The sequence below is a fragment of the Trichechus manatus genome, unplaced genomic scaffold, assembly GCF_000243295.1.
Source record: "Trichechus manatus latirostris isolate Lorelei unplaced genomic scaffold, TriManLat1.0 scaffold00179, whole genome shotgun sequence".
NCBI classification, from domain to species: domain Eukaryota; kingdom Metazoa; phylum Chordata; class Mammalia; order Sirenia; family Trichechidae; genus Trichechus; species Trichechus manatus.
Window position 1 is genome coordinate 2,116,703 of NW_004444115.1, and position 16,887 is coordinate 2,133,589.

Here is a 16,887-nt window from a genome sequence, read left to right on the forward strand (position 1 = left end):
GTAGTACAATTTATGTTGCTGCAGTTAGAATTCTGAACCATAGAGTGAGGTTGAAATTCATGATTGACTGAATTTGTTCAATATGAAAATCATTAGTTTCAGTTAAATTTGTATAGTAGATTGGAATTACATGTCATCCTAACAAAAAACATGTGGGAATATTCTGCTTTGACCAGACTGGCCCCTGAACATGGATTGCTCCCAAGGTCACAGCCTTTTTCTTTTCTTTGGAGGGAAGCAGCTTATTCACACGTTGATCCTTCACTTTCAGCTTGACTCGCTTGTATTTTGGTAGAGTTTCTAATGGCTAGTTTCTTTTTTTTTTTAAGAGTAGCACTGATTTGCTAACTATCTTATTTAAAATATAAATTACTGATATTTCAGATAATAAATAGCTGTCCCTCAGAAACGACATTTTGGTGTTTCAGCGAGATCTGAACTTTTGCTTTTCTTTTTTTCCTAGGGCTACTTTCAGTTAAAAGCCAACCCAGGAGCTTGGATTCTCAGACTTCGGAAGGGGCGCTCTGAAGACATTTATAGAATCTACAGGTAGGATTAAGTGATGTACATACAGGTTTTAGGAACATTTTGAAGTGTGAATCAGCTAAAATTGAATACTGTACCAGCAGTTAGCCAGTCAGTAAGAATTTAATTTATAATTGAATGTTTGATGAAACAGTGTTTTTCTAGGAAATTAAATATTCAACATTCAGAGTTATAAATGCTAATAAGTATAGCTAGGTTCCATTCTGCAGTGATTCCTTTCTATGAACAGTGTCCCAGAATCACATTATCTGTCACTGTGATGGAAACCGTAGCAGGTGAGAAACCGGGTCATTTGAAGAAAGGAGAAAAGAAATAAACAGTTTATTTCTGGACCAGGAGTAATTTACAAATACACAGTACATGTAAGCTTTAGACATAAATTTTTGGTGTTAGAACTGGTCTTTCTCAGTCTGTGATAGTACATCAGTAGATGTACAACATTCTGTCCTACTGATCAGTAGTCAGGTTTTTACCCTAAGGTTTACTATAAAACCAAAAAAAAACCAAACCCATTGCTGTTGAGTCGATTCCAACTCACAGTGACCCTATAGGACAGAGTAGAACTGCCCCATAGGGTTTCCAAGGAGCGGCTGGTGGATTTGAACTGCTGCAGAGTAACCATTAATTAAAAATCATACTGCTTTTTTAAAAAGTATTGTCTATATTCTGCTTAACCCAATTTAAATTAGTTTTAAGCTATGTGAGAAGACTTCATATCAGTTTATTGAGGGAAAGGTTTTTATTAGAGTTTATTTTAAAAATCCTCTTGTTGTATCCTCATCTTCTCTCCATAATATCTTAAACATGACAAATGTGAAGCAGTGTGGAGCTGGCGCATATTTTTTACCAGGAAGTAGAACAACTTTATATTATAAAAATACCTTCATTATAAATAATAGAATGTTCTTCTCCAAATGTTTTTCCCAATGTGGTTTATAAACGTTTATTCTATCATAAGAAGTTTATCCGTTGTTCTTCCAAACCGCTTGTCACTGCCTCTCCCTGATTCCCCAGCTACCCTTCCCCCTCCCTGAGGAGTGTAGTGCCCTCTTCTCCTACAAGCTGTCCAGGGCTTCTTCCTCCTGCACTTCCCCACGTGGGTAGTCCCCATCAGAAGTATTTCATGCTTCAGGTTTCTCCCCTGTCAGAATTGTATTTTGCTTGAGAACCCTACTCTGCAGGATGACAGCTAACTAACCCAGAGAATTCATATCATCTTGGCTTTCTGGAGTCAACACCTTGAAATTTGGTGACTGAAAATTTTAGGCATTACTGTTGATTGGTAGGGAAATAATTATTTTTAGTTTTTCTTCCTCTGGCCTGTCTGCCTGCATGTGGACCTTATTATAGTATAGTTCCTCGTACATGGTATAGGTGCCAGATTGAGGCTGCTTGTGTGCCTCCAAACAGAAGGATAGAAGAGTTTCCTTTACAAAATATGAAACAGAGCCCGGTTTTGATGCTTGCCAACTAGAGAGTAAAAATTCTGCATTTCCAGGGGTGTTTAGAGTGGCACGCCCCGCTCTGGCCCTCCTGAAGGCGGGTGCTGTGCAAGGTGTTAGACTGATGAGTGTAAATCGTTGTCAGAATGCATTTGGCGCTGGCCATGTCCTGGGAGCCTCCCGCTCTGTAAGCTCTAATTTAAAGGAAGACTCACGGAGGAGTTTGGGCTGTGGCTGATAGGCATGCACCATGTGTAAGGACAGAGATTTTGACAAGTGCTTCTTGTTCAGCTTGAAGGGCTTCCTTCAGGTTGAAAGGGAATAATTTGTTTTGAAAAACTCTATGATAAAGGCGATGGGTTGAATGTGGGGGATTGTTTTCAGACCATTTACTGCATTTTGAGATTGCATTTTTAATATCTGAATTACTTTCTCTCATTCTTCTCTCTCTAAGCCACGATGGTACAGATTCTCCTCCTGACGCTGATGAAGTTGTTGTTGTCCTCAACAACTTCAAGAGCAAAATTATTAAAGTGAAGGTGAGTTTGGCTTGCTAAAGCTGCCACTCTTTAGTAAGTTGCAGAAAATAACAATATTCTGGTATTTGGTAGCTATTATGTAAAAATACTTATCTTGAAACCCCCCAAGACTGCAATTCTACTTTGGAATTTTACTATAGCATTTATAGGAATGCTGCTTTAAATACAACATATCTTTTGTAAATATGAGTTTGTGACTTTTCTTCAACTGTGAGATTATACCTTTTGGGTCATCTCAGTGAGCAATGTAAGTCCCATTTATCTAAAATGTTCTCATAGGTACTGTGTTATTTATACAGCCACAATTCACATGACTATTGATGACTTTATTCTCAGAAAATTGGAAAAATGCCAGTGAAAATTCTAACAATAATTATAACGTGGTAGTCCTATTTCATTTCTTCTCACCCCTGCTCTTAATTCTCAGAATTGTGAAGTTATTAGAGCCTTAAATTTAAGTAAAAAGTATTAAGGAAATAAACCATCATTATACACTGTAAAATCTAAAGCATGTGGTTGAGCAGAAAAAGGGTTCCTATGCTGTGGAGAAGATTCAACCCATCTTTTTCACTAGTAAATCCTGAAAAAAGGAGGTGACGTGACATGACTCCTGCCTGACAGTTGAGCTCATGAAGTCTGCACGCTTTCCCTGGAACAGCTGTTAGCTTGGTGAATTGTGCTTCTGTTTTTACTCAGACCATAGTACCTACACACTTGCAGTTTACTCAGACCGTGTTACTTACAAAATGATCTTTGCCCATTTTGCAAACTGAAAATAGTTTTTGCCTAATTAAAAGATACTGCTGTCTCCTCACTTAAGATTCTTATGGGAACAGCATATGAAGATACTTCTGTTGAGTACGGCTCGACTCTGGGTTGGTACCTGCTCGTGGGAGAATTAATTAATAATTACTTTATTCCGTATTGCTGACAGTACTCACAGTGCACATCCAGTGAGAACCAGTGTTATGCCTGTTAGACATGCTAAGATTCATCCCACACAATTGCAGGTTCAGAAGAAGGCAGACATGGTGAATGAGGATCTGCTGAGTGACGGAACTAATGAGAATGAATCTGGATTTTGGGACTCCTTCAAATGGTAAATTGGCATCATAAAAAAGTAGTGTTTTTAAGGAAAAGCTGAGACTGTGTATTTTGAGTATAGTAATTTTCCCTGGCCCTTTCAGATTCTGCTTTGTGTGGTCAAATCTTGCAGTTCTGTTTAGAGTAGATGAACAATTTCCACTTGACTGTCTCTCCTCATGGTAAAGTTACTTCTCTTCCTAAGTTCTTCACTCTGGTTGGGTTGTAGCTGCTCTTTGGGGTGTTGATTGATAATTAGTTTATTTCCCATTGTGCACACTACATTCTACGGGACAGCCTGCACTAAATCTCTATTTCTCAACAAAACGGTGCCTCGTTATCCTTCTTCTCCTGTGGGGTGGTTTTCCGTTGGCCTTTTAGTCTCTCCCAGAGTGTAAGGAGATGGATCCTCCCTCTAGGGAAGGAGTGTGAGTGGGAAATCAGCATCTCTTTGCCTCTTTTGCAGAGCTGTGTGTCTGTACTAGTATATCAAGTGTTCCTGTTTTTCCCTTTAATGTTTCAGGAGCTTTTCAGGAGGACAGAAGACTGAGGAAGTGAAACAAGATAAAGATGACATAATTAATATTTTCTCCGTTGCATCTGGTCATCTGTATGAAAGATTTCTTCGGTTAGTCTTGTTGATTATTTCAGTACGTGTGAATGAATTTGTCATAGAAAGAGGTTTTATGGGATTCTACCCATTATAATTCTGTGTATTTGAAGCACTCTGAGGATTGTGACTAGATCACCATATGTAATCGTATTTGTATTAACAGATTAGCTCCCTGAAGTCAACCTATGTAGTAAATGTGTCTGTATGTATGGTTCAAGACTATAAACCTTTAATATCACTGTGCACATATTAGAAACCATGGTGTCTCCTTGGCCAGGAAGCATTGCTTAAAACGAAAATTAGGAAGTTGACATAGAGAACAGAAGTGGAACCTGGCCATGCAGCCCTTCACTGTCTTCCAGGAACTCATGGGATTTTAGAGCCAGCCTCTATTTTAGAGATAAAGGAACAGTGGCCCAGCGAGTGAGGGACTTGCCTGGGCATACACCAGAGCTAAGAGAAGCCACGAGCTGGGCTGAATGGCACAGCGATGGCACTCAGGAGCACCTTTGTCCTCAGCAATCAGGCGGCTCAGTGAGAGTCACTTTCCTAACTGCCAGAGCTCTTTTGATTTGTAACTTTTCACTACAAATACAGTACAACAAATAATCAGAATGTCATTTCACTCATTTTTAACCCTCCTTTCTCCAAGAAATACTATCTGACCTAAAATAGTAATTATCAAATGTTGGTAACAACTGAATTGAATTGAATTCCTCAACTCAGAATATGTTACTTGTTTCTGATTAGGGCATCCTGAGCCTGTAAGCACTTACCTTTCCCTGACCTCTCCCTGCCTTCCTTCCCACAGGGCTCTCCAGTGTGGGCTGTGGCAGGCAGTGCAGGCACATGGCATTTCTGCAGCACCAGATGCTGCTGTGGCCTTGACATGTCTCTTACAGAGAGTGATGTAGTCAGTTACACACACGCCCAGTATTCATTTGTACCACAGCTAATACATCAGTGCATGAAGCAGTTTATTTAAAGCATAATTAAAACAAATCTGCATCTATTAGGTATGTTTTTATGGGTTAGAAACACTTCCCCTCACCCAAAGCGTTACCTTTATAAGTAGGAATAAGTGCATTTTCCATGACTCTGACTGTCTGTCCACCTAACTGAGCCATCAGCTCTGCTAGGAAGAACATTTAGCAATCTCTGATCGACTCTGCTTGATGTGGTTGACATTGAACAGCTTTGGCAGATTATCATTATTTGCCTTTGTTTGACAGTATAATGATGCTGTCAGTACTGAAGAATACCAAGACCCCTGTGAAATTCTGGTTCTTAAAGAATTATTTGTCCCCTACATTTAAGGTATGTTCCTCAGGTAAAAGGATAACATTCTTATTAAAGAGATATTTCCAATATAATATGCTTTTTATTGCTTTTGTTTTGTCTGTATCAGATTTTTATTTTCCTTTTATTAGGATACCCTAATTCAGTTGCATATTTCTACGTTGATTATTCTTCCAGACTGGCCAATTTTAGGGAAACAGTTATTATAAAATCAGATGCAAATTTATGATCTGTTTGAGGCTTGGATGATATGGGCAATTGTCTGTACCTTTGCTTGTTAGAAGCAGTGTTTTGTTGAAATAGTGTTCGCTCCCTCTGAAGCATGCACGTCTTAGTTTAATTTGGAATGCCCAGTGCTGTTTTCCACTGGTGAGAATGAATGGTTTGGTCATGAGCACCTACTACATGATGTGTGTAAAGCTTCATCTGTGCAAAACAAAAGCACTTGCCAAGTTTCCTCCTCTATTTATGTTAGTCACTATTGTCATCAACATTGATTTATTTACTTTTTTGGGGGTGGGGGGATGGGCTGTAGAATTTATTAAACACCTTTTAATGTATTCAGTATCATTTCTACTACATCATTAACTCACTTCTGAGCCCCTGAAGGTACTCACATTTACAGTCTGAAGGATTTATTCTTTAATAATGGCAGAGTACTTGAATTTTGCCATATTATTCCTTGGATTAGACAGCCTTGAGGGAAGCTTATAATCAAGTTTTAAAAATCCATCTTAAACAAATGAGCTTAAAATTCATTTTCTTTTACACACACAGATGTAAATTAGTTATGTAAAAGCTGGTCGTTTCTTGTGTTGACATAGTCATAAAGAAATTGGGATTAAGACAAAATTTCATATGTATTTTATGTATCACAAGTGAGTTAGGAACACATCATTTCTTTTGGTGACTGTGCTTTACTTGTGCCCCGATTGTGGTGTTTGACTTACATTATGAAGTCAGTTTTCTTAAAAGAATAAATGGATTGTTTGTTGTTCCCTGTGTCTACAAATAGGAGTTTATACCTTACATGGCAAATGAATACAATTTCCAGTATGAGCTTGTTCAGTACAAGTGGCCCCGGTGGCTTCATCAACAGACTGAAAAGCAGCGCATCATCTGGGGTTACAAGATCCTCTTCTTGGATGTCCTCTTTCCCCTCGTTGTCGACAAATTCCTGTTTGTGGATGCTGATCAGGTAAGCTCTCAAAGGTCATATTGTAACAGCTTACATTAAAAGAAATAGAAGGGGTTTTTTTTTCTATTTTAAATGAAGTTTATTTTATTTTCCCAGTTATGGAAGTAAGACTCACTTTACACTATTTAGAAAATATGGAAAGGTGCACCCAGATATGATCTGTTCTGAAATTTGCATTTAATGTATCTCTCTGCATTTTTTTCTGTGCCTCTTTTGCGTACTTATATCATGTATGCAGTATTGTACCTTACTTTTTTTGTTTAACATGAAAACTAAACATTAGAAAATTGAGGTTGAACTGTACTTGCTGTCATCTCCAGCTTTTTGACCTAAAGGTAGGAGTTGTTAACACGGGTAATAGAGCAAAGCTCAGGTGGATGCTTGGCTGGGACGGTGTAGAACTCTGCACATGTTCTTCCTGCCACCCTGATTTGACTTAATGAAAGAGAACACACTGATTTTAGAGCTTGCAGACTTGATAACTGTAAATACACTGCTTCTCTACTGGCTTCCCCCTTAACCCTGAGCTGGCCAAAACCTGAGTTAATCATTTGAGTGAAAGGGTTGTAATGTGTGCAGATGTAATTTCGGACAAAAACTGTGTTCACCCCTTTGGTATTCCCTCCTCATCTGGTTCACTTAGGCCACAGGTGGCTCAGCCTGAGGTGTGTGTTCCTGATCCTAATATAATCATATATATATACACATATATATACACACAAACACACGCACACATATATATATGTATTTTTTTTTTTTTAAATAATATTTTATTGTGTTTTTGGCAAAAGTTTACACAGCAGTTTGAAGCCCTAGTGGCATAGTGGTTAAGAGCTTGGCTGCTAACCAAAAGGTTGGCAGTTCGAATTCACCAGCTACTCCTTGGAAACCCTGTGGGGCAGTTCTACTCTGTCCTATAGGGTCACTATGAATCGGAATCAACTCGACGGCAGCGGGTTTGTTTTTTTTTTTTTCACAGGGCAGCTTAGATTCCTATTCTACAATTTCTATACGAGTTGTTCGGTGACAGTGGTTACATTCTTCACAATGTGGGAACATTCTCATTATTTCCATTCTGGTTGGTTCCATTAATCCAGTTTTGCCGCTCCTTATTCTTCTTTGTTCTAAAGTAATTGTTGATAGTTTGGTCTCATATAGGTGATTTTTTAAAGGAGCACACTACTTACAGGTGATATTCATTATGTTTCGAGCCAATCTATTATTGAGCCACAAGGTGTCCTCGGGTTAGTTTCGTTTCAAGGTTTGAAGAGTATCGCAGAGCAGTGGTCTTGGGGAGTCCTCCAGTCTCAACTAGTCCAGTAGGTGTGTTTTTTTTTTTTTTTTCCTTTAGAATTTGAGGTTCTCTTTCACATTTTCCTCCCATTCTATCAGGGTCCTGCTATTGTGACCCTGATTAGCATGATTGGTAGTGGTAGCTGGGCACCGTCTGGTTCTTCTCTCAGGGTAGATGAGGCTGTGGTTCATGTAGACTATTAGCCCTGTAGACTAGTTTCTTCTCTGAGTCTTTGATTTCCTTCTTTGTCTTTTGATTGTGACAAGAAGAAACCAATAGTTGTATCTTAGATGAACGCTCACAAAATTTTAAGACCCAACCACTACTCACCAAACTAGGATGTAGAGCATAACTTTATGAACTATATTATGTCAATTGACTGAGATGTCCCACAAGACTATGGTCCTAATCTTTCAAATCCAGAAGTCCAGTCCTATGAGGTGTTTGGTTATGTCTAAGAAGTATCCATAACTGTGCCCCCATGTGCATTATTATAGATACGAATGTATGTGCATGCAGTCTCATAGATGCATATACATATGCATACACCTATATATGTACACATATATATCTATACACATACCTTTTTTGGTTGTTTCAAAGTTATATATGCCATAGCAATTACTGACAGGTCCTTTTTTCTTGTGTACTTTTTGATGACATTGTTTACCTTTGTCTAGCTGTGTACACTTCACTTTCATTCAGTGTTATCTTTCCCATCACCAAAAATAACAAGTGGCCTACTATTTAAAGAATGAATCCCTCATCCCCTGCCGCCTCATCCCTGGTAACCTCTAATGAACATTAGTTTCTGTATATTGACTTGTTCATGTCATTTCATAAAAGTGAGAATATACATGTCTTAGTTTTATCTAGTGCTAACATAACAGAAATACTGCAAGTGGATGGCTTAACAAACAGAAATCTATTCTCTGTAGTTTAGGAGGCTAGAAGTCTGAACTCAGGGCGTCAGCTCCACGAGAAGGCTTTCTCTCTCAGTCTGCTCTGGGGGAAGATCTTTATCATCATCTTCCCCTGAGACTAGGAGCTTCTCAGCACGGAGACCCTAAGTCCAAAGGACATGCTCTGCTCCTGGCTCTTGATTGGTGGTAATGAGGTCCCCTTCCTCTCTATTCAAGTCTCTCTTTTATATCTCAACAGAGATTGACTCAAGATACAACCTAATCCTGTAGTTTGAGTCCTGCCTCATTACTGTAACTGCCTCTAATCCTGCCTCGTTAACATCATAGAGATAGGATTTACAACACATAGGATAATCACGTCATATCACAAAACGATGGGCAACCACACAGTACTGGGAATCATGGCCTAGCCAAGTTGACACATATTTTAGGAGGACACAGTTCAATCCATAACAATACTTTTTTTTTTTTTTGTGATTGACTTATTTTGCTCAATAGAATGCCTTTCAGGTTCGTCCATGTTCCAGGATGTTTCAGGAGCTCATTTTTCTTTATCACTGAGTAGTAGTCCAGTGTATGTGTGTGCCACATTTTACTTATCCATTCATCCATTGATGGGCACTTAGGTTGTTTCTATCTTTTTGCTCTGGTGAATAGTGCTGCGATAAACATAGGTGTGTGTGTCTGTTCATGTCATTTCTGTTAGATCCCTAGGGTACATACCTAGGAGTGGAATTGCTGGGTCAAATGGTAGCTCTACCTCTAGTCTTTTGAGGACCCACCAGACTGTTTTCCACAATGGCTGTACCGTTTTGCATTCCCACTAGCAATGGATAAGGGTTCTAATTTCTCCATATCCCCTCCAACACTTGTTGTTTTCTTTTTATCTTGGCCATCCTAGTGGGGATGAAATGGTATCCATGGTGGTTTTGATTGCATTTTTCTGATGGCTAATGACATTGAGCATCTTTTTGTGTGTCTTGTTGGCCATTTGAAGTGTCTGCTCTTGCCTTTGCCCAGGTTTTTTTTTTTTTTTTTTTTTTCTGTTGATAATAACTTTTTTAAAAAAATAATATTTTATTGTATTTTTGGTGAAAGTTTGCACAGCAGTTTAGGTTCCCACTTGACAGTGTCTACACAGATTGTTCAGTGACGTTAGTTACATTTTTCACAATGTGTCAGCATTTTCTTTTTTTTTTTTTAATTTTTTTATTGTACTTTAGATGAAGGTTTACAGAATAGTTTCTCATTAAACAGTACACATATTTTATGACATTGGTTAACAACCCCACGACATATCAACACTGTCCCTTCTCGACCTTGGGTTCCCTATTACCAGCTTTCCTGTCCCCTCCTGCCTTCTAGTCCTTGTCCCTGGGCTGTTGTGCCCCATTAGTCCCTTTTTGTTTTATGAGCCTGTTTAATCTTCGGCTGAAGGGTGAACCTTAGGATTGACTTCATTACTGAGCTAAAAGGGTGTCTGGGGCCCATACTCTCAAGGTTTCTCCAGTCTCTGTCAGGCCAGTAAGTCTGGACTTTTTTTGTGAGTTAGAATTTTGTTGTACATTTTTCTCCAGCTCTGTCCAGGACCCTTTGTTGTGATCCTGGTCAGAACAGTCAGTGGTGGTAGCCGGGCACCATCTAGTTGTACTGGACTCCGTCTGGTGGAGGCGGTGGTAGTTGTGGTTCATTAGTCCTTTGGACTAATCTTTCCCTTGTATCTTGTTTTCTTCATTCTCCCTTGCTCCTAAAGGGTGAGACCAGTGGAGTATCTTAGATGGTTGCTCACAGGCTTTTAAGACCCCAAACACTACTCACCAAGGTAGAATGTGGAAAATTTTCTTGAGCTAGATCTTCCCTGAGACCATCATCCCCACAGCCCTCAGCGCAGCAGTTCGGTCTCTCAGGGAGTTTGGATGTGTCTATGGAGCTTCCATGACTTTTCCTTGTACAAGTTGTGCTGGCTTCCCCAGTATTGCGTACCATCTTACCCTTCACCAAAGTTAGCATTTTCTTTAAGTGCGTTCTGGTTGTTCCATTTCCAGTACTCTCATTTCCCTGCCCCCTTATCTTCTGTTCTTTGCTTTAGAGTAATTGTTGATATGGATGATTTTTTAATGCAGCACTGTACTCGTGGATATCCTTTATTTTGTGTGCCAGTCTGTTATTTCACTGAAAGGTAACCTTATGGGATAGTTTTGGTTCAGGGTTTAAAGAGTAACTTAGGATAATAGTCTGAGGGAGTCCTCTAGTTTCAACTGGTCCAGTAAGTCTGGACTTTTTAAGAATTTGAGTTCTGTTCCTCATTGTTTCCTGTTCTGTCATGGTCCATCTACTGTGGTCAGTAGCCAGGTATCATCTATTTTTTCTGGTCTCAAGATAGATGAGGCTGTGGCTCATGTAGGCTATTAACTTGTAGACTAGTTTCTTCTTTGAGACTTTGGTTTCCTTCTTTCTCTTTTGCTGCTGACAAGTAGAGATCAGTAGTTGTGTCTCAGGTGGCTGCTTGCAGTCTTTTAAGACCCCCTATGCTACTCACCTCACTAGGATACAGAACATGAACTTTTGTAAACTCTGTTATGGCAGTTGACTGAGTTTTCCCATGAGACTAAGGTCCTAAGCCTTCAAACTTAGAAAACCAGTCTCACAAGGTGTTTTGTTATATCTTGAGAATTATTTGTAACTGTGTCCTTTATGAATATATATATGTGCATACACGTATCTGTACATACATGCGTATATACATATTTCTGTCTGTACACATGTACACACTTGTACCTACCCATACACATGTATGCCTATACACATACATATGTGACCATACACTCACTTTTTTTGTTAATGTTGGTGTTGTCAAATTATATATGTCGTATTCTTTAGTACAGACATCTTTAGCACAGACATCTTTTTCTCTTCTGAGCTTTTTAGTGGCATTGTTTACTTTGGTCAAGCTGTGCTCATTACACCCACATTCAGTGCTAATTTTCCCATCACCGAAAATAACTAGTATCTATGCTCTCTAGAGTGTGACTCCCCCTCTCCCCCACCCATCCTGGTAACCACCAATGAACATTGTTCTCTCTGTATATATCTATTCTTCTTATAAAAGTGGGATCATACAATATTTGTCCTTATATGATTGGCTTATTTCATTTAGCATTATGTCCTCCAGGTCCATCCACATTTCTCAGACTCGTCATTGTTCTTTATGATTGTGTAGTATTCCATTGTATGTATATACCACATTTTGCTTATCCGAATGTTTGTTGATGGGTACTTACGTTGTCCATTTTTTTGCTATTGTGAATGATGCTGCAGTGAACATAGGTGTTCATATGTCTTTCCATGTCTCTTTTATTATATTATGTCTCTAGGGTATATACTTACGAGTGACATTGTTGGACCATAAGGTATTTTTGTTTCTAGTATTTTGAGGAAGCACCATACTATTTTTCATAGTGGTTGTACCGTTCCGTAGTCCCATCAGCAGTGGATAAGGGTTCCAATCATCCCACATCCTTGCCATCATTTGTTGTTATCTGTGTTTGTTTGTTTTTTTAAGTCAGTGCCATTTCAGCCAGGGTAAGATGGTATCTCATGTGTTTGTTGGCAGTTTTGCCCAGTTTTTGACTGGGTTGTTTGTCTTTTTGTTGTTAAGTTATAGAAGTTTTCTATATATTTTCGATATTAGACCTTTATCACTTATATCCTTCCCAAAGATATTTTCCCAGTCTGTAGATTGTCTCTTTACTCTTTTGATAACGTCTTTTGATGAACGTGTTTAGCTTTTATGAGGTCCCAGTTATATGTTTTGTTTTCTGTTGCTCATGCATTCATTGTTGTATTTGATAATCTATTGTTGAAAAAAATTAGGTCCTAAAACTCGGCTGCTATATTTTCTTCTAAGAATTTTATGATTTTAGATTTAACATTTAGGTCTTTGATCCATTTTGAATTAGTTTTTGTCTATGGCGTGAGTCTAATATAATCATATTTAGTCCTTGTTTATCACTTAGTATGTTCAGGCATTGTTCCACATAACTTTCTCAACAACCCTCTGAGGTAGGCATTGTCCACATTTTATAGATAGAGAAGCTGAGGTACAGAGAGACTAAGGAATTTAAATTTGTTTTATTTCTACTGTATGCCAAGCACCAGGCTAAGTGTCTTACATGTTAGTGAGGGCAGCCAACTGTAAGTGGAGGAATCTGGACTCAAACTGGGTCTGTTAGGGCTTGTGTTGTTAACCACAGTGCTGTTCTCCATGCAGCTTATAGCACTCCGTATTTTAAGGAAATTGTGTTAGAGCTATCTGTGTGTTTGCTTACAAAATGACTTTTGGTCTTCTTTTCTCCAGATTGTACGGACAGATCTGAAAGAGTTAAGAGATTTCAGTTTGGATGGTGCCCCTTACGGTTATACTCCTTTCTGTGACAGCCGAAGAGAAATGGATGGCTACAGGTTCTGGAAGTCTGGGTACTGGGCCAGCCATTTAGCTGGGCGAAAGTATCATATCAGGTACTGAATGAGGAGTACTGGAAGACACTCACAGGTTTTCCCAGATTTCTGATTAGCCAAGAGGCCATTGAAATAGGGGCCCGGTCACTAATGGTGATTCCACCATGATTCTCACATCTTTCTGACCACAGCCTAAACACACCAGACACTCCCAGAGCGTTAGCACATGGAAAGTAGCTTTTATTACTTACGACAAGAAGCCAACAGCAGACAACAGGCCAGTGGTCTCCTGGCTCAAAAGCTGTCCGGGAAGAGATGGAAAACTTCTCATATCCCGCTTTATACCGTAGACAAGGGACTCAAAGGGCTTTTCTTACACTGATCCCCCCTGGCTAGGTCAGCTTGGTTAGGTAGACTGCAAACTTCTGCTGCACATGCTTCCACCTAGCACCATTGCTGAAAGACAGAGCAAATCCCTCCCCCAGCCATTTTATACTTCTAAGCTGACGTGACCCATGGCACAACCTCCTGATCACCCAAGTAGGAAGTGATCTGACATCTTTGGCACCTAGCCCAGAACTGTATCTCTTTCACCCTGCTGACATTTAGATAAACCATTAGGCTTCAGAGGGGTGGGGTGCAGTGGTTTGTTCCTGAAGCCCAAAGATGTTGCTAGCAAGGGGAGGAATGGGAAGACATGGCTGCCGAGCTTATCCAAAGGACTGCCTCCTCACAATTTCTCCTAATGGTGCTGGATGGTTTTCTTTTTCTTAAAATTAATTTTTTAAATTTCAGATTGTGAGTAGGTAATCAATTAATATGATTCAAAAATAAAAATTATTTTAAAAATATATATGTATATATATAAAGGTCTCCCACTTCTGGCCCTCTCCTACCCAGTTCCCATCCCCACAACAGATAACCTCCACTATTAATTTACTGTTATCTTTCCAGAGTTTCTTAATCTTTTTATAAACAATTCTGGATGTACATTTTTTCCATCCCCTTTTTACACAAAATATAGCATCCTGTTTATACCTTGCCTTTTTTACTTAATGTCCCTTGTAGATCTTATATCAATATGTAGAGAAGGGCCTTATTTCTTTTTACAGCTGCATATTATTCCAGTGTATAGTGTTATTTGTAATCTTTGTTATGACAAATAATGTTGCAATGAATAATCTGTTAAATACATCATTTTGCATATTTCAAGTATGTATGTAGGTATATTCCTAAAAGTGGAACTGCTAGGTCGTTGTATGCATTTATAATGGTTGTTGGTTTTCTGACAAACACTACATCATGTTCTCTGGGGAAAGTGTGATTTGGAAGATTTGGAAGATAGGGGGACCTGGAGGAAGGAGCAAGTACAAAGATAAAAGGTAGGGGTATGGTGATCTCAGTATCATACTTTCTGTTCTTCGTCCAAAAGAACTGTAGCACTGCGGATTTCTTTTTTTTTCCTTGTAAGATTTATGACACCATCAGGATATGTTTGACTCGTGGTTATTTATCAGCTAAAAACATACCAACGATCATGAAGATGGCCCAGGACCAGGCAATGTTTTGTTCTGTTATACATAAGGTTGCCATGTGTCGGAGCCAACTCTACGTCAACTAACAACAACAGCAAATAACTTTTATTACCTAATCTGCCCATATTAGCTAGAAGTCTTCTTTTTTCAGAGATTATTCCCTTTTGAAGGCATTAAATGTTAACAAACAGTGACAAAAATGAGTTAGTAGAGGCAGACTTACGGGCTTTGGAATAACTTCCCTGGATGTCTTTTAAGTAGCACATACTGGACTCTACCTCTACTGTGGGCCTTCAGCCTACCTTTTCAAAGAGAAGCCAGAATGGCCAGTGAACTGCTCCATTATCCAGTGGCGTTAGTTTTTCTGCCACAATCCATGGTTTTAACAACTGCATCTTCTCTGTTTAGTGCACTGTATGTTGTGGATCTGAAGAAATTTAGGAAAATAGCTGCTGGCGACAGACTCAGGGGACAGTACCAAGGTCTGAGTCAGGATCCTAACAGCCTTTCAAATCTTGATCAGGTAAGTGGCCATTTTTATGGTTAATGTTTTCAGTGATGAATTTGACTGTTGTTTCAGAAATGCAGTAGCATTTACTTATTTGTTTTTTCCTTTTACTGGATGATGTCTTGGGTCTTCATGGAAAAGGATTTCGTTATGTGTGTATAAGTGTGGCATTGTTATCTATCCTCAAGAGACAGTAGTGAAAAATGTCATATGGCTAATCTTGGCTGGGGAGAGAGATGGAAGAAGGCTATTACCTCTCTAAACCATTACCATATCATTTTATTTTGTACCCAAGCTACTAAATAATCTGATAAATTTGTTTCTCCGCCTGCTAGGGTCCATTTGTTTCTTGGTGCTGGACCTAACTAGCTAAGGAGCCACAGTATAGAATACAGAATCACAATTTCCCTTTTTTTCCTGTATCAGAATCATGGTGTTTTTCAAGAAAGTTAGGTTTTTATTAATGCTAGGCATTTTTCAGAGATGAGTCATTGTAGTTTAAGTATTTTAGATAGACAGTTTCATGTATTTTAAGCATATTTTGTTTTGCTTTAAGTCTTAACTTAAATTTTTATAGGTCTTTATTGTGATGTATAGCACCCAATAAGAAAAGTTCACAAAACAAGAATATACAAATACATACATATACATCAAGGAATTATCACAAAGCAAACACCCATATGCCACCACCCAGATCAAGAAATAGACTATTACCAGCAACCTAGAAGCCACTTTTCTTCCCTCATAAAAGTACCCAGCAGCCTGACTTATGATTATCATTCCATTGCTTTTCTTTATACATCTCCTTCTTAAGCCTGTTTTTTTTTTTCTTCCTTTATCTCAATGGAATCATAAGAAAGAGCTATTCTTTTGAGTCTAACCTCTTTTGCTCAACATTATGCTTGTGGGATTCATCCATGTTGTTGTGTGTGGTGACACTACATTGTATTTATTCTTTCTGTGTTTGGGTTGTCTTCAGTTTTTGACTTCATGGATAATATTGCTGTGAACATTCTTGTACATGCCTCAGTGCATGTATACATGTATTTATATTGTGTATATAGCTAAGAGTGGAATTACTGAGTCATGTGGTATGTGTATCTTTACCTTTACCAGTTAATTCCAAACAGTATCCCAAAGTACTTCCAATTTACACTCCCATCAGTAGTGTAAGGGTTCCTGTTGCTTTACGTTTTGATCTATACTTATTGTCAGTCTCTTAATCTGGTGAGTGTGAGGTGGCATCTCATTGTGACTTTTAATTGGAGAGTTTGATTCATTTATATTTAATGTAATTACGGATAAGTTAGGATTTACATCTGCCATTTGCTCTTTGTTTTCTGTATGTCTTACATCTTTTGTGATCCTCAGTTCTTCTTTTACTACTATTTTTTGCGTTAGATAGTTCCCTTGTGTTTCCTTTACTGTATATTTTTAAGTTACTTTCTT

General features: G+C 38.6%; 1 protein-coding gene across 4 annotated transcripts in view; it reads left to right on the top strand.

The window, feature by feature from the left end:
- Positions 1 to 16,887, top strand: part of UGGT1 (UDP-glucose glycoprotein glucosyltransferase 1) — a 129,918-nt gene that overhangs the window by 101,629 nt on the left and 11,402 nt on the right. For 3 of the 4 annotated variants that reach the window (XM_023741372.1, XM_023741370.1, XM_023741369.1), the window contains exons 30-37: positions 464 to 549; positions 2,443 to 2,527; positions 3,538 to 3,626; positions 4,134 to 4,238; positions 5,456 to 5,540; positions 6,538 to 6,720; positions 13,295 to 13,455; positions 15,339 to 15,453. In XM_023741372.1, the coding sequence (XP_023597140.1) occupies positions 464 to 549; positions 2,443 to 2,527; positions 3,538 to 3,626; positions 4,134 to 4,238; positions 5,456 to 5,540; positions 6,538 to 6,720; positions 13,295 to 13,455; positions 15,339 to 15,453 (909 nt within the window). Of the gene's footprint in view, positions 1 to 463; positions 550 to 2,442; positions 2,528 to 3,537; positions 3,627 to 4,133; positions 4,239 to 5,455; positions 5,541 to 6,537; positions 6,721 to 13,294; positions 13,456 to 14,714; positions 15,454 to 16,887 lie in introns of those variants that run through there. The other variant, XM_023741371.1, reaches the window with a different exon arrangement.